This window comes from Petaurus breviceps, unplaced genomic scaffold (assembly GCF_028583685.1).
Source record: "Petaurus breviceps papuanus isolate PSGF00001 unplaced genomic scaffold, PetGlider_PUasm1.0 91041, whole genome shotgun sequence".
Classification (NCBI taxonomy): Eukaryota; Metazoa; Chordata; class Mammalia; order Diprotodontia; family Petauridae; genus Petaurus; species Petaurus breviceps.
Genome location: NW_027187400.1, coordinates 25849263 through 25865154, shown reverse-complemented (window position 1 = coordinate 25865154; position 15892 = coordinate 25849263). Strand labels below are relative to the sequence as shown.

At 41.9% G+C, this 15892-nt stretch overlaps 1 protein-coding gene across 1 annotated transcript in view; it reads right to left on the bottom strand.

The window, feature by feature from the left end:
* Positions 1-15892, bottom strand: part of LOC138154268 (solute carrier family 2, facilitated glucose transporter member 7-like) — a gene marked incomplete at its 5' end in the record, with an annotated part of 32785 nt that overhangs the window by 13140 nt on the left and 3753 nt on the right. Inside the window, 2 exons of the mRNA XM_069078868.1 lie at positions 2915-3039; positions 8546-8706. Of these exons, the coding sequence (XP_068934969.1) occupies positions 2915-3039; positions 8546-8706 (286 nt within the window). The remainder of the gene's footprint in view (positions 1-2914; positions 3040-8545; positions 8707-15892) is intronic.

Sequence of the window (15892 nt, the reverse complement as noted above, 5' to 3'; positions counted from 1 at the left end):
GAGAGAGAGAGAGAGAGAGAGAGAGAGAGAGAGAGAGAGAGAGAGATCAGTTCTGGGGGGACATATGAAGGTCAAAATTCTCATGGGGTCTTTGTAACCTTGACTAAGAAGCTATTTACAGGAAATATCACCTTCTTTTCTATTTGGAAAGAGACGAATCCTCCATGTCAATGTAATAAAAATGACAGCACTACCTAAATTACTTATTCTGTTCCATACCATTCAAACTACCAAAGGATTGCTTTAGAAGGCTATAAAAAATAATGACAAAATTCATCTGGAGGAAAAAAAAAAGGTCAAGATTCTCAAGGGAAATCTTGGGACAAAAAAGGAAAGGATCAGGGGGCTAGCAGTACTAGATGTCAAACTACACTGCAGAGTGGTAAAACTACTTGGTATTAATTAAAAATAGAGAGGTCAGTCAATGGAACAGATTAAGTTAATAATAATAATAATGAAACCTTTACATGTTTTAAAGTTTGCAATATTGTCTCATTTGATCCCCTGGGAGGTGGGAGTTACTATTACCCTAATTTTACAGATGAGGAAACTGAGGCACAGAATAGTTAAGTGACTTGACCAGGTTCATACCAATAGTACATGATCTGAAATGGGGTTTGAACTCAGGTCTTCCTGATTTCAAGTCCAGCATTGCACCACATAATTGTTTAATACACATTTACACACACACAGAATATCCCAATACACTTCATTTCTGACAACATACAGAAACAAAGGGACATGGTAGCATAATGTCTGATAAATTCAAAGACCATTATTATTCATTATTTGGTGAAATCTTAAAAAAAAGAGAAAATAATTGGGCAGAAATTAGATCTAGCCTAAGATCTCACATCACATACCACAATAAACTCTAGATGAAAACACAGCTAGATACAGGTCGCATCATAAATAAATGAGAGGAGCAAGGAAGGAAATACCTTTGGTAATTATGGATAGTATTCATGATCAGACAAGGGACAAAGAGGATCATAGAAGATAAAATGTACAATTTTGATTACATAAAATTGGAAACATTGTACAAAACAAATTCAATACAGCTCAAGGTTTTCTGATAATGATCTGAGATCTAAGATATAAAAAGAACTGATTTAGATAAACAAGAATGACCACTATGCCACAATAGATAAATGGTCAAAGAATATGAACAGAAATTTCTCAAAGGAAAAAAATTCAAGCAAGCAATAACCATATTAGAGGAAAGGCTCCAAATCACTAGTAACTGGAGAAATGCATTCAAATAACTCTGAGGTTCCGTCTCACGCCTATCACAGTGGCAAAGATTACAAAAGGAAAATGATAACTGTGGGAGGGGTAATGGGAAGGTGTACCTTGGTGGAGCTATAAATTAGTCCAACCATTATGGAAAGCAATTTGGAACTATGCCCTCAAAGTTGCTAACCTGTGCATACCCTTTGATCTGGTGATCCTGTTAGTGGGTCTAAACTCCAAAGACACCAAAGAAAGAGGAAAAAGACCCATATGTACAAAAATATTTATTACAACACTTTTTGTTCTGGCAAACAGAGGGAATGACTATCAGTTGGAGAATGGCCAAACATATCATGGTACATGAATGCTATGGAATACCACTGGGACATGGGAAGTGGTGATAGGCAGAATTTCAGAGAAACCTGGGAAAACTTGCATGAACTGATGCAGAAGGAAGTGAGCAGAACCAGAAGAACAATTTATCCAATAACAAAAACATTATAAAGACAGTTTTGAAAGACTTAAGAACTCTCATCATTGCAGTGGCCACCCACGGTTCTAGAGGACTCAGGATACAGGAAGAGGCATACCTCTTTGGACAAAGCCAATCCACAAATGTGTGGCATTATTTTGCTTAATTATGCTTATTTGTTACAAAGATTGTGTTTTCTTTATGCATTTGGGACAGAAGATTAGGGCAGGGAGCAGGGGCCCTAGTGACAGGGTCACGCTCCCCACTCAATAAAAAAAGAATGAGTCATTGGAGCATTGTTTAAAATACAGAGAAGAGAAGTAAAAGAAGTTCAGAAGGAAGCATAGACAAATAGGAGAACTTTGAAAGCAGCATCTTGAATTTATTATATGTTACTATATTTATCTTACACAAAGCAAGCTTTATACAGTAGAGGTTCTTGTTTCCACATATAACCCTCTTTTCTGTTCTACTCTATTTTGTATATGGATTTGGGGGTGGTTATTAAATTCAGCCTAAAAATACAATTAAAAAAAGGAAAAATGAAGAAAACTTTTGAGCACCTGGAGCTTAACCATGTAGAGACATCAGGTCCTTCTGATAGTTGATGAAGCTCCTGCATCAGATATTCCTTGGAAAACCTCTTGTCACGTTTTAGGCCTAGCCTTATGCAAACAGAGAGTAGGTTGGCCATGTTTCCTGCCATCTCTTCCATCTGCAGGCTGATATATGTTCTCTGGTCTTAAGTATCTTTGTTTCTAATAAAATTCAAATACCCTTGAAAGAGATAATTTTTGTTGTTCAGTTATGTCCAATTTTTCATAGCCCTATGTGAGGTTTTCTTGACAAAGATACTAGAGTGATTTGCTTCCTTTCCAGATGAGGAAACTGAGGCAAACAGGGTTAGGTCAATTGACCAGGGTCACAGAGTAAGTGTCTGAGGCTGGATTTGAACTCAGGTCTTCCTAACTCCAGGTCAGGCACTCTATCTACTGCACCACCTAGCTGCCCAGGAAAGATAAAACCTTTAACTGTGATCAGTTATTGGTACTTGGGTGTGAATGAGCTTATCTTTTTCTGAGAGTGACAGAGAAGAACAGAGTAAGAGCATAATAAGAGCCTGAGAACAAGGAGTGGGGTTTTTTTCTGTGATACTCCATTTCCATTCTCCCCCATGGCCCCAGGTTAGCTGGGTTGTGGTTTACATACCTGCACAAATTCCCACTATCACCCGGGAAAAAATGATCATCTCATATGACTTGGCAGCTTTACTGGATCCCATCAAGATGGCGGAGGTGATGGCTAAGATGTTATTGATTAGCAGGGTCCTCTTTCTGGAAAAGAGCCTAGAGTCAATGAACCATTTGAGAAAGAGAAGGCCAGGAGGGGCAACACTCCCTGGGGTGGGGGTGGGGGCCATCCCAGGAATTCTAAGTATATTGGAAGATCAGTTTTGGGAATGTCGGTGAGAACAGAGTGATGGAATGGGAAGGAAGGAAAAGGGTAACTGAACATCACTGTCCTGTCTCTGGAGCTGATTTTCCATCTCCAGACTGTGCACTTACACAGTCTATCTGCAATTCATTTCTTCTTCATTTCAAATTCTCAGAACCTTTATCATCCTTCAAGAAGACTGAGAGGGTTGAACTATTTTCCCAGATAGAACGTAAGCTCCTTGAGAGCAGGAACTCTTTCATTTATATCTTTTTTATCTCTAGCACTGAGCACAGTTGCCTGGGACATAGTAGGTGTTTAATAAGTGGTGGTTAGATTGATTGAACTGTGTACACATGCTATCCCCTCTTTGGTAGAATGTAAGTTCCTGGAGATTCAATCTTTGTATCCTCATTGCCCTAGCAGAGGTCCGTGCACATAACAGTCATTTAAACAATATTCAATTTAGTCTGGGTCAGGAGTATGTCGTTAGCATCATCTTGGAAGATGGGGTGGGTCTAATTCTGGCTAATGACTGATTTTTGTACAGAAATCTCCTTGGAGCAGATTGGCACAGTCCCATGAAACTATTGCTCAAATACCTTCCTCAGCTCTGGAGTGGGAACTCAAATGATCTTTGGGTAGATTTGTTTCCTCAGACCCCTGTACCAGAGGTAACTCAGTATAAGAGCCTGGTTCTTGTTCTCAAGGATCTAGATATGTTAAATAGATAGTAAAAGAATGAATTTGGCCTTTGGGATGTAGGAATGAGCTTTTTCAGAAGTCATATATCTAGTCTAATTCCTTTATTTTACAGATGAAGAGACTGAGTCCCAAGGGGGTTAAATAATTTGCCCAAGGTCATATTGAAGTAGAATCATCAGAGCCCACATCTTGTAGTATAGGGTACACAGTGAATCTGGAGGTCCCAAAGAAGTTGGTAGTTTCATTCATATTCATCATCAGTAAAATGTGGATGCTATTTAAATTATCTCATATATTTGCTGAAGGCCTTATAGAAATTAGAGGTACTAAATAAACATGAGTTATTATTCTAATTAATCTTCCTTTGATTCTCCTATGACCATCCAACTCATCCCAGCAACTCAGATACTGTGTGAGATAAAGGAGTTTTCTCTAGGCCCTCTCAGACAAAGTCTGGGTACATGCCAGACACTGTGCTAAATAATGGGGTTATAAAGAAAGGCAAAAGTCAGTCCCCTGCCCTCAAGGAGCTTACAGTCTAATGGCGCAAACAGCATGCAAACAAGCTAAAGACAGGATGAACTGGAAATAATCAACCCAGAGAAGGCACCAGAATTAAGGGGGATCTGTGAAAGCTTTTTGTGGAAGTTGGGAATTTAGCTGAGATGTGAAGGGAATCAGGAAGTGGAAATCAGGAGGGAGAGCATTCCAGGCAAGGGAGATAGCCAGGGGAAATGCCTGGGATCTGGAGATTGGAGCATTTTATTTGAGAACAGCAAAGAGGCAAGTGTTACTGGTTCATACAGTACATTGAGGGGAGTTAGGTATGAGACATCTGTAAAAATAGGAGCAGAGCAAGTTATAAAGGACTTTAGAAGCCAAACAGAAGGTTATTGATTTGATCATGGAGGAAATAGAGAGCCATTAGTTGATTGAATAAAGGGATGACATGGGCAATTTGACAGCAGAGTGGAGGAAGGACTGGAGTGGTGGGAGATTTGATCACATTATAATAGTCCAAGAATGAGGTGATGAGAGCGGTACCAGGCAGTGTCAGAGGAGAGAGGGAATGAATAAAAAGGTAAAAGTGAAAGGGACAGCGAGGTTATGCAGTCTAGAGAGTTAAGAGAACTCAGGCTTGGAGTTGAGAACTCATCTTTCTGAGTTCAAGTCTGGCCTCAGACACTTACTAGCTGTATGACCAGGAGCAAGTCAGTTTACCCTGTTTGCCTCAGTTTCCTCATCTGTAAAATAAGTTAGAAAAGGAAATGGGAAATCACTCCAATATCCTTCCCAAGAAAACCTCAAATGGGGTCATGAAGAGTCAGACATGACTGAACAACAAAAAAATTGAGAGAACAGGTGATTGATTAGATATGGAAGGTGAGAAAGTGAGAAGTCAAGGTTTCGAGTCTGGGTGTAGGAATGGAAGGATGGAAGCGCCTTTGTTGTAATAAGGACGTTTAGAAGAAGGGAAGATTTGGGGGAAGAGATGATGAGTGGCATTTTGGACATGTTGAGTTTAAAATGTCTATTGAAGTCCAGTTCTGAGATGTCCAATTAACAGCTGGAACAGAATATTAGGAGAGAGGTTAGGGCTGGATAAAGAGATCTGGAAATCATCAACACAGAGATAAAAGTGAATCTGCGAGAGCTGATGAGGGAGTAAAGAAGAGAGCCCAGAACAAAGCCTTGGGAGACACTCATGGTTAGTGGGCATTACCTGGATGAGGATGCAGCAAATGAGACTGAGGAGAGGTCAGATAGGTAGGAGAAGAAGGTGCTGATGGACAGTGTCAAAGGTTGCAGAAAGGTAAAGGAGAATGAGGACCAAGAAAAGGACTCTGGATTTGGAATGAAGAGATCTTTAGTAACCTTGAAAAGGAAAATTTCAATTGAAGGATGAGGTTGGAAGTCAGACTAAAAGAATTAAGAAGAGAGTGAGAGAGGGGCAGTTAGGTGGTGCATTGAATAGAGCACCAGCCCTGGAGTCAGGACAACCTGAGTTCAAATCTGGCCTCAGACACTTAATATACACACACACACAAAACTAGCCGTGTGACCTTGGGCAAGTCACTTAACCCCAACTGACCTACTTTACCCCCTCCAAAAAGCAAAAAAAAAAAAAAGAAGAAGAAGAAGAAGGGAGTGAGAGGAAAGAAAATGGAGGCACCAACTTTTCATGATTCTCTAGCCACAAAAATGAGAATTATGGGATAATAGCGAATGGGGATGGGTGGATCAAGTGAAGTTGTTTTGGAAGTGAAACTAAATCTGAATGAATGAAATGGGAATATGAATCAATTATAGATCCCCCTCCCCTTTTTTAAAGCAGAAAAAGTAGTTTCATTCCTTCCAGCCACAAGCAATGCCTCAAATTCAGACCTGATGTTTTTTAGGACCAAATATACAGTGGAAGCTATTAGTCCTACTTTATGAAGAGATAACATCTCTAGAAGCCAGGGCTCACGTGCAACAAAAGTGCTTAAGTCATTTAAAAAGTTTATTTAGGGCATAGTTCACCAAAACAGTAATATTATTTGAGGAAGAATTGTGAATGACTTAGGTATTCTCAGCAATACAATGGTCCAAGACAATCCCAAAGGACTAATGATCAAACATACTATATGCCTCCAGAGAAAGAACTGATATTGTCTGAATATGGACTGAAGTATGCTATTTTCACTTTCTTTTTCTTTTATTTGAGTCATCTGGTACAAAATGACTAATACAGAAATGTTTTACATAATTGTACATGTATACTTATATCTGATTGTTTACCATCTCAGGGAGGAGGGAGGGAGGGATAGAATTTGGAACTCAAAACTTTGAATAAAAATGTTAAAAAATTGAAAAAAAAGTTTATTTGCTTAAGTGTGAGGAGCTTTTTGTGAGAAGATAAGGAAGCTTGTATTCAGCCTCACCATTCCATACAAAAAAGGGAACTGGTTTTAAGTGTGACCCTGGGCAAATCACTTTCTCTCCCCAGGCCTTGGTTTCCTCATCTACCAAGTGATTGGACCCAACTAATTGGCCCCTGACGTTCTGGGCTTTAGATCCACAGTCCTGAAGAAATTAGCTTTTCCTGAGTTGGGTCTGTTTTAATAATTAGATAAGATTCATTTGTGATTAGCAGGACTACTCTCCAAGGTATCATGATTATATTTAAGTACTAAAAATGGTTTTCTGAGTAGAACCTGCTTTAAATCAATGGGTAAGATCCATTCGTTATTAGCAAGACTACTCACAAGGAATCTTGAATATAAGTAAGTACCAGAAAAATTGACTTTCATGGATTAAGCCTATTTTAATAAATGGCTATGACCCATTTGTAATTAGTGGCCCCATTTTCAAACAGGCAATGAATAGGACCTTAAATTCTTGGAAAGTTGGTTTTAAAAAAATTTTCCTATAATCTAAATGACAGATTTTTTTTCCACATCAAATTCTTTCTTTGGCATGCAAAGATCAGGTGTGATGCCATCCCATAGGCTTATGAATTCCAAAGCATAGTCACTGGTAGCAGAAATTTTCACCTCCCAGCTCTCTTTCTGCGACCATGGCCTGGGTTTGTCTCCGGGAGGACCCTGACCCTGCAGGATACCTCCACTTATCAGAAACATGGAACATCTGGATAGGAATGCTTTTTTATGAGGAAAGCAAAGTACAAAGTGTTATTATTGCTTATTATGTAGTAAGATAGGAAGCTAGGACATGTGGGGAGAGGCAGAGCCAAAATCTGGGAAGGGCAGCGGTGTCAGAACATGGGACCCCATGGGGGTGGCCACAGCTGTGACAGCTGTAATCAGCAGGTTGCCTAACTGGGTAATTAAAGTCTATTAATAAATATTTATTGAACACCTGCTCTTGGGCAAGGTGCCTTCAAGAACACTGAACCTGAAGGTTATACTAATATTGTGCCAAGAAAATCCCATCATGTTAGAAAGAAGTAATTAAGAGGCCAATGACAGTGATATGCACCCAAGTATACACACAATGTACCATCTATTCAGAACAGTGGAAGGAGATGTTTGGGGGATCGTATGTTTGGAAACAAGAAGAAGTATTGGCTGGAGAAAGCAGGTGTACTCACTTCCTACTGGAGAGAGAAAGGAGAAGCCTTCTGTTTGGAGCTTGCTCGGTGGGGTAGAGAGAAAGTCAGAAGACTCTGGGTTCAAATCCCAGGTGTCTTGCTTAGCCTGTGTGATGTTGGACAAATCACTGCCCCTCTTTGGGCCTCAGGCTTATCATCTGTACAATGAAGGAGTTGGGCTGGATGGCCTCAGCGGTCTCTCCCAGCCCTAAATCTATGACCTTGTAATTCCAATATAAAAAGGCTTTGAGAACTGAGAGGCCACGTTGTCCTGCTGAACTCCCAAACCCAAGATGCTAGTGCCTTTGCAAGTACTTATGGCCCTAAGAGGAGAATGGCAGAGCTGGGAAGGCCCTTAGAACCCAGGATGTCAGAGCTGGGAGGGCCCTTAGAACCCAGGATGTCAGAGCTGGGAGGGCCCTTAGAACAGAGACTGACAGAGGCAGGAGGAGCCTCCCTCAGATGGGAATAGAAGCCAGATCCCCTGATTTCCAGAAGCAAGGCCATATCTGTTGGGATGTCTTGTTTGTCCTCTTAGGTACACTGAGACTAAAAGAAAACACGATCTACTGAGAAAAAAGGGAACAAAGAAGGCTGCCCCAGCTTACCTGCCATACCTATCCACCAGGAAGCCAACAATCAGGGCTCCAATGAGGCCCCCCAGAGGAAACATGGACACGGTGACAGACCAGAGAATCAGCAGCAAACTGTCGTCCATGAACTTGCCATAACGGTCAAAGTAGGTTTCGTTGTAAAATGATTTCAAGACCTGGAAAACAGCCCCACCCCGGTCACCCCAAAGGACTCAGTAGAAGCTGTGATTCAGGTGAGTCTTAATTCCCCACATTGCTGAGGTCAAGGACTCATACAGAGATTTTCTGAGGAAGAGGCTTTCCAGCCCATAACCCAAGTGACTTACCTGACCTGGAACCCACCAATGAGGACAAGTGAAAACCAGAGGCACCGAAGATGTGGGCCCCCAAAAGGCTTCTCTCCTCTTTGCCGAAGACTTCACCAAAATCAGAGAAGATCAGCATTGGATGGGGCCTCAGGATCCTCCCATGCCTGGGCAGGAATCCCTGTGACTCCATACCCTCCTTCCAGACTTCTCCGCAGCCCTGGACTTGTCCAGATCTTCCCCCTCCCTACCATCCCCCACCTTTCTGTATACTCTCTTCTCTCTGTCTGTCTGTCTCTCCCATTCTCTCTTTCTCTGTGTGTGTCTCTCTCTGGGTCTCCGTTTCCATCTGTCTGTCTGTCTCTGTGTTTCTGTCTCTGTGTCTACCATTCTCTCTGTCTCTCAGTCTCTCTCTCCCTCTCTCTGTGTCTCTCTGTCTCTGTCTGTCTCTCTCCCTCCCCTTCCTCTCTCTCTCTCTCTCTCTCTCTCTCTCTCTCTCTCTCTCTCTCTCTCTCTCTCTCTCTCCCCTCTCTCTCTCTCTCTCTCTCTCTCTCTCTCTCTCTCTCTCTCTCTCTCTCTCTCTCTCTCTCTCTGTCCCCTTTCTCTCTCAGTCTCTCTCTGGGTCTCTCTCTGGGTCTCTCTCTCTGTCTCTCTCTCTGTCTCTCTGTCTCTCTCTGTCCCCTTTCTCTCTCAGTCTCTCTCTGGGTCTCTCTCTCTGTCTCTCTCTGTCTCTCTCTCTCTGTCTCTCTCTCTCTGTCCCCTTTCTCTCTCAGTCTCTCTCTCAGTCTATCTTTGTCTGTCTCTCTCTGTCTCTGTCTCTCTGTCTCTCTCTGGGTCTCTGTCTGTCTGTCTCTCTCCCTCCCCTCTTCCTCTCTGTCTGATGACTCTTCAGCTTCCTCAGCCAGGTCATTCTTTATTTTTGCCCCCACCCCAAGTTGTCCGCCAAGGCTGTGCTCAGGGCTCTCCATGTCTCTTTCTACATTCCTTATCTTGGTGATCTCATCAGTCTCCATGGGATATCTCCATTATCCCTTCTTTGCAGATGACTCCTGTTGTTGAGTCATTTTTCAGTCCTGTCTGATTCTCTGTGACTCCATTTAGGATTTTCTTGGCAAAGATTCCGGAGTGGTTTCCCATTTCCTCCTCCAGCTCATTTTACAGATGAGGAAACTGAGACAAACAGGGTGAAGTGATTATCCCAAGGTCACACAGCTAATAATTGCTCCAGGTAGGATTTGAACTCAGGTCTTCCTGGGTCCAGGTCTGGCATTCTATCCACTGCACCACCTAGTTTCCCCCAGATGACTCCTAGATCTACTTACCTAGTCCTAGGCTTTCTGTTGCACTCCAGTCCCACATCACCAACTTGCCTGTGGTACATCTCTACCCAGCTCTCCCCAGGGCATCTCAAATTTACCACATCCAAAAAAGGATCCTTTTTCTTCCCCATTAGATTTAACTGTGCTTCAAACTTTCCCTTTTCTGTGGGGGACACCACCATCTTTTCAGGCACCCAGATTGACAACTTCAGCATCATTCCTGACTTTTCCCACTCTTTCATCTCCAATATCCAATCAATGATCAAGTCTTGTTTATATCTCCACAATATCTCTTAAGTCTGTCTTCTCTTTGCTTACAGGGTCAACTCTCTAGTTTAGATCCTTAGCCCATCTTCCCTGGACTATTGTAAAGAGTCTCCCAATTGGACTCGTGGTTCCCTGTCTCTTCCCTCTCCAATCTAGCCTCCATACAATTGACAAAATAATCTTCCTTGAGTGCATATCTGATCACATCTTGCCTTTACTCTAGAAACTTCATTGGCTTCCTAGGAGCCAATAGGATAAAATACAAACCATTTAGTCTTTGTATCCCCAACACCGATCACAGCATCTGGTATGTAGTGGGCACTCAAGAAATGCTTGTTGGATTGGAATTGTATTGGCCATCCAGTCTTTACTCAAGGAATTTTAATGAAGAGGATCTCACTAGATGGCAGTGTAGTTCATTCAAATTGTAGCTTAATAGGGCTGGATAAGCAATGTGTGGACACTCTCATCGGCTCATGCCATGATCATAGAATCTAGTATACTGAAAAGCAGTAGCATGCTGTGCTTTTCTCCATACGTAATATTCTATTTCCCATCTCCAAGCCTTTGCAGAGACTGTGCCTCATACCAGGGAATGCCCTTTCCTCCTTCCACTTATCGGCTCCAGTTTGATCTCTTGCATGAAACCTTTCCTGCTGCACTCACGTCATTAGGACCCTTCCCACCATATTGCTTTGTAAACATCCTGTGTTATGTGTATCTTCATTTGTGCAGACATTAGTCATATGTTATTCCTTACACATATGGCGTGCTCAGGCACACACACACAGAGGAATGTAAACTCCTCAAGTACAGGGACTAGTTTATTCTTGTCTTTGCATTTTCAGTGCCTTGCACATAGTACTCACTTAAATGCTTATTGAATGAATGAGTGAAGGAAGGAAGGAAAGAAAAAGGCACTGGGTTTAGAGTCAAGGGAGACGTGGGTTTAAATTTCCCTCTTTGACACTTATGAGTTACGTGGGCAAGCCATGAAGCCTCTGGACCTCAGTTTCTTTATCTTTAAAATGGGAATAATAATAATGCTTCCCATAACTACCTCATGGAATGTCATAGGAAATAATATATTTAATTTAAAATTCTCTGCAAACTTTGAGTCATTATATTCACCAATTATATCTTTCCAATTTGTCCTCTTTCATGAAGTGTGACTACAAAGGAGTCAGACTGATTTTTCTTTTCAAACAAAAACAACAACAAAGCTGATCAGACTTCACACAACCAGTGAAGGGAGTTCACTTCAAAGCAGTTTTCTTGGGAGGTGATTCAGTCATGGGGCCATTGTTCAAAAGCGTCTTTGGAGTTTTTCTTTGGGAGTAGAATGTAAGCTTCTCCAGGGTTTGAACAGTTTCATTTTTGTCTTTATGTGTCCTCAGTGTCCAGCACAGTCTTTCACTGTGTGGAGAGGCAGTTTGGTGTGAGGAACTGCTGGTGTGAAAATTACCTCTGTTGGTACAGACTGTCAACTCACAGGATCATATATCCAGAACTCCTGGGGATCTCATTAAATCTCCCTGTCCAAAGCTTTTATTTTCCAGTTAACCTAGAGAGGTTCACTGACTGCAATGCCCAGGCTCACATGGTAGGAAGTATTAGAGGCAGGATTTGAACTCAGATCCTGCTCCTCTGACTTCAAAGCCCATGCTTTTTCCACTGTGTTAGCACACAGCCCCAAACAATTATGACAAAGTCTTTCGAAGTTACCTGGGGTGGTGTTTTCAGTGACCGCACTCATCCAACCCAAACAAATGAAACCAACAAGCATTTGTTAGGAACTTTCCATGTGCCAGGTACTGTGCTGGTGGTTAGAGATACAGAGATAAAATACGGGTTGGGTCCTGCCCTCAAGCTATGTTCTCTTCAGGAAAAGCTAAATAAATACAAAGTAATCTGAGGTATATGTGAGGGGAAGAGGGGGGGGCAGTAAGGGATAAAGAACACCTGGACCCCATGTCTGGTCTGCCCTGCTGCCTCTATTTCGTGCACAGTGGGCTCTTCACAAACGTTTGTTGGAGCTGAGCTGTTTGCTTCCAGAATGTGCTGTCCAATTCTTCAGCATATCTATGACAGTGTTGAATCCTTGGAGGATAGGTTTTATTTTTTTTTTTTAAGCAGTCAGGAATCATCCCAGCCAAAGTCTAGTGACAAGGCTTTCACTGTTTTGGGGTCCAAAATCAGGTGTGAATATTAAGTAATGAGGCAGACTATTATAATGTCAGCTCCATGATATAAGGGATTGTTTTCTTCTTTGAATTTGTCCCCGGAATCCAGCACATAACAGGCACTTAATAAATTCTTGTTAACTGATTGATAGTATCTCTTTCCTGTGCCCTGGTCAGGAAGGAAACAAGCATTTATTAATGCCTACTATATACCAGGCACTGTAGTAAGTGGTGAGATGCTCTGTAGGTATCTCAAACTCAGCATGTTCAAAACAGAACTTTCCCAACCCTCCCCCATCTGAACTTCTCTCTTAATATCAAAGGTACCCCAGCTCTTCCAATTAGAAGGATCTTTCCCATTTGATTGTAAGCTCCTTGGGGGCAGGGACTCTTTTGCCTCTTTTGGTAACCACAACACTTAGCATGGTGCCTGGCACATAGTTGAGCCATTATGAGCCACAAAAACAACACTTAATGTTGTTGTTTCTTGATTGATTGATTCCTGATGCCCAAGTTTGCAACCTCAGTGTTATTTCCAACCCCTCAAACTCACTCAGCCCAGATCTCCAACCTTTTACCAAATCTTGTTACTTCTGCCTCCACGACATCTCTCTCATACTCTTCTCTCCTACAACCACCACCCTAGTTCAAGCATTTGTATCTCCCATCTGGACCATTATAAAGACCTCCGATTTGGTCTCCTTATCTCTAGTCTCTCCCCCCTCCAATCCATTGTCCAACAAAACTTCCAAAGCAAGAGGAAGGAGGTGGCAGGGACTGAGAACGAGAAAAACCTGAGTTTAAATCCTAACTGAGACACTAGCTGTGTGACCCTAGGTAAGCCACTTAACCTCTCTTGGTCTTAATTTCCTCACCTGCAAAATGGGGATAATAATAGCACCTATCTCACAAGGTTGTTGTGAGACTTAAATATAACAAGATACGTAAAGTATTTTGCAAAACCATATACTATATAATAATACTAGCTATTTTCCTAAAGTATAGGTTTGATCCCTAAGGTGGTTTGCCGAAACCTGCTACACAGAGTTGTTTCTAACATGAGCATTTATAACTTGGAAATCAGCACACCCTGCAAATTGGGCTTTGATTTATTGTTTTGTTGATTATCTACACTTAAGAAAGTGATAGAGAAAATAGTAATAAGAGAGATTACATTTAATTTGTCATAAGTACATTTGTTTTCTGGTGAATGAGTTGTAAAACATTCATCAGCAAAACCCTGAGTGACTTTCTTCCTCAATAAACATCAGTGGCTCTCTATGGCCTCTAAGATCAACTATAAAGTCCATTTGCATTCAAAGCTTTTCACATGCCAACCCCTTCTTATCTTTGCAGCCTTCTTACATGTCTACACACTCCAAAGTTCAGTCATGCTAGTCTTCTTGCTACTCTTCTCACACAATCTTTCATTTTCCTTCTCTGTTCCTTGTTGCATTAGCTGTCTTCCATGCCTGGAATGCTTTGTTGCCTTATCTCTGCCCCTGAGAATTCTTGGTTTCCTTCAAAACTCAGCTCTACATGAGGTCTTTACTGATAGCCCAGCACATAATGCCCTCTCTCCCAAAATTACCTTGTATTCATTTTATATATATTCTATATATTTTTGTTGTTCAATCATTTCAGTCTTCTGACTCTTCATGACCTCATTAAGAGCTTTCTTGGCAAAGATACCAAGTCATTTCCTTCTCCAGCTCATTTTACAGATGAGGAAACTGAGGCAGACAAGGTTAAGTGACTTGCCCAGGGTCACATAGCTAGTAAGTGTCCAAGGCCAGATTTGAACTCATGAAGATGAGTCTTCTTGACTCCAGGCCTAGAACTCTATTCATTGTACCACCAACTGTCCCTATATTCTTTACAATTCTCTCTCTATATATATAATTGGGGGAGATAGTGAGCATGCATTGTGTGCTTGGCTGATACAATCCCCATGAGGCTGGGGTCTCTGCTTCAAGAAAGGCATGATGATATGTAACAATGTAAGAGACAGAATATAAGCTCCCTGAGGGAGACCATTCACTGACATTCTGTAACTAGTTTTAGATCCATAACCACATTGTGAAGAGGAGCCTTTTGATTGGCTATGGGACTGAAACTGGTGTGTATTCAAAAGTGGCTAACCAGCCATTGTGAGTCACTTGGCTCTGGAGTTTTCTTTCCTGGTTGTGTCTGAGAAGAGAGACATGCTGTAAGCCCCTGGAAGGGAAGAGGTGCCAGACTCTCCCCATTCAGGGCCAACTTGTGACTTCTGAATGCGCTCCTCTGTTCTTCACCTTTTTGCGTTTGCTCTTTCCTGGTTTTATGTGGAGTATTGAAGACAGCTCTGACTCTGTGAGCTTCAAAAAGTTAGAATGATGGACCAGCAGAGATCCAAGAGCTAACGTTCATGCCAGGATTTGAACCATCAAAAATCTAAGAGCTTGAGTCTGTGCTGAATTTTGCAGCCAGACTGCCTGGTAATGAGACCCTAAGGAGTGGCCTGGAGGACCCAGCCCAGGGGAAGCTGAGATGAGAACTCATCCATCTGCTATGGTTCATTTGGAAGTGAATTTAAGTTTGAACTCACTGTCCCCAGGGACCAAGATGCTACAGGGGAAACTGTGCCCCTAGGGGAAATGTTTACCTTAAGATTCTTTCAGTATCTTTGCAGTAAATATACCTTTGCAAAAGCTAATTTACATTAGTTGGTTACATGGAGCCAAGGTGCTAATCCCTGGCAATTGACAGCAGGGGAAATATGCAGGAATGGGGACGCAAATCAATAACATTAGAAAAGATACCTCCTGATGGATGGATGCCTTAGAATCTGGAGGTGGACAGATAGCTGGACTTTTTACGAGAGTGTGAGTTGTGGACAAGAATGTGTTATGTGCTCACTGCATAGTAGCAGGCACTGTACTTAGAGCTAAGTCTACAAAGAAAAGCAACAAGAACCTACCTCCCACCACTCTGCACATACCAATGTCTGCCTTCAACTGAATACCTTCCTCAGCCAAATACAGATAGATAACTGTGACAGTGAGTAGGTAGAGTTCTGAACCTGAAGTCAAGAAGATCCGAAGGGGGCGGCTAGGTGGCACAGTGAATAGAGCACTGGCCCTGGAGTCAAGAGGACCTGAGTTCAAATCCAGCCTCAGACACTTAACACAAAACTAGCCATGTGACCTTGGGCAAGTCACTTAATCCCAACTGCCCTACCTTCCCTCCTCCAAAAAGTAAAAAGAAGAAGAAGAAGAAGAAGAAGAAGAAGAAGAAGAAGAAGAAGAA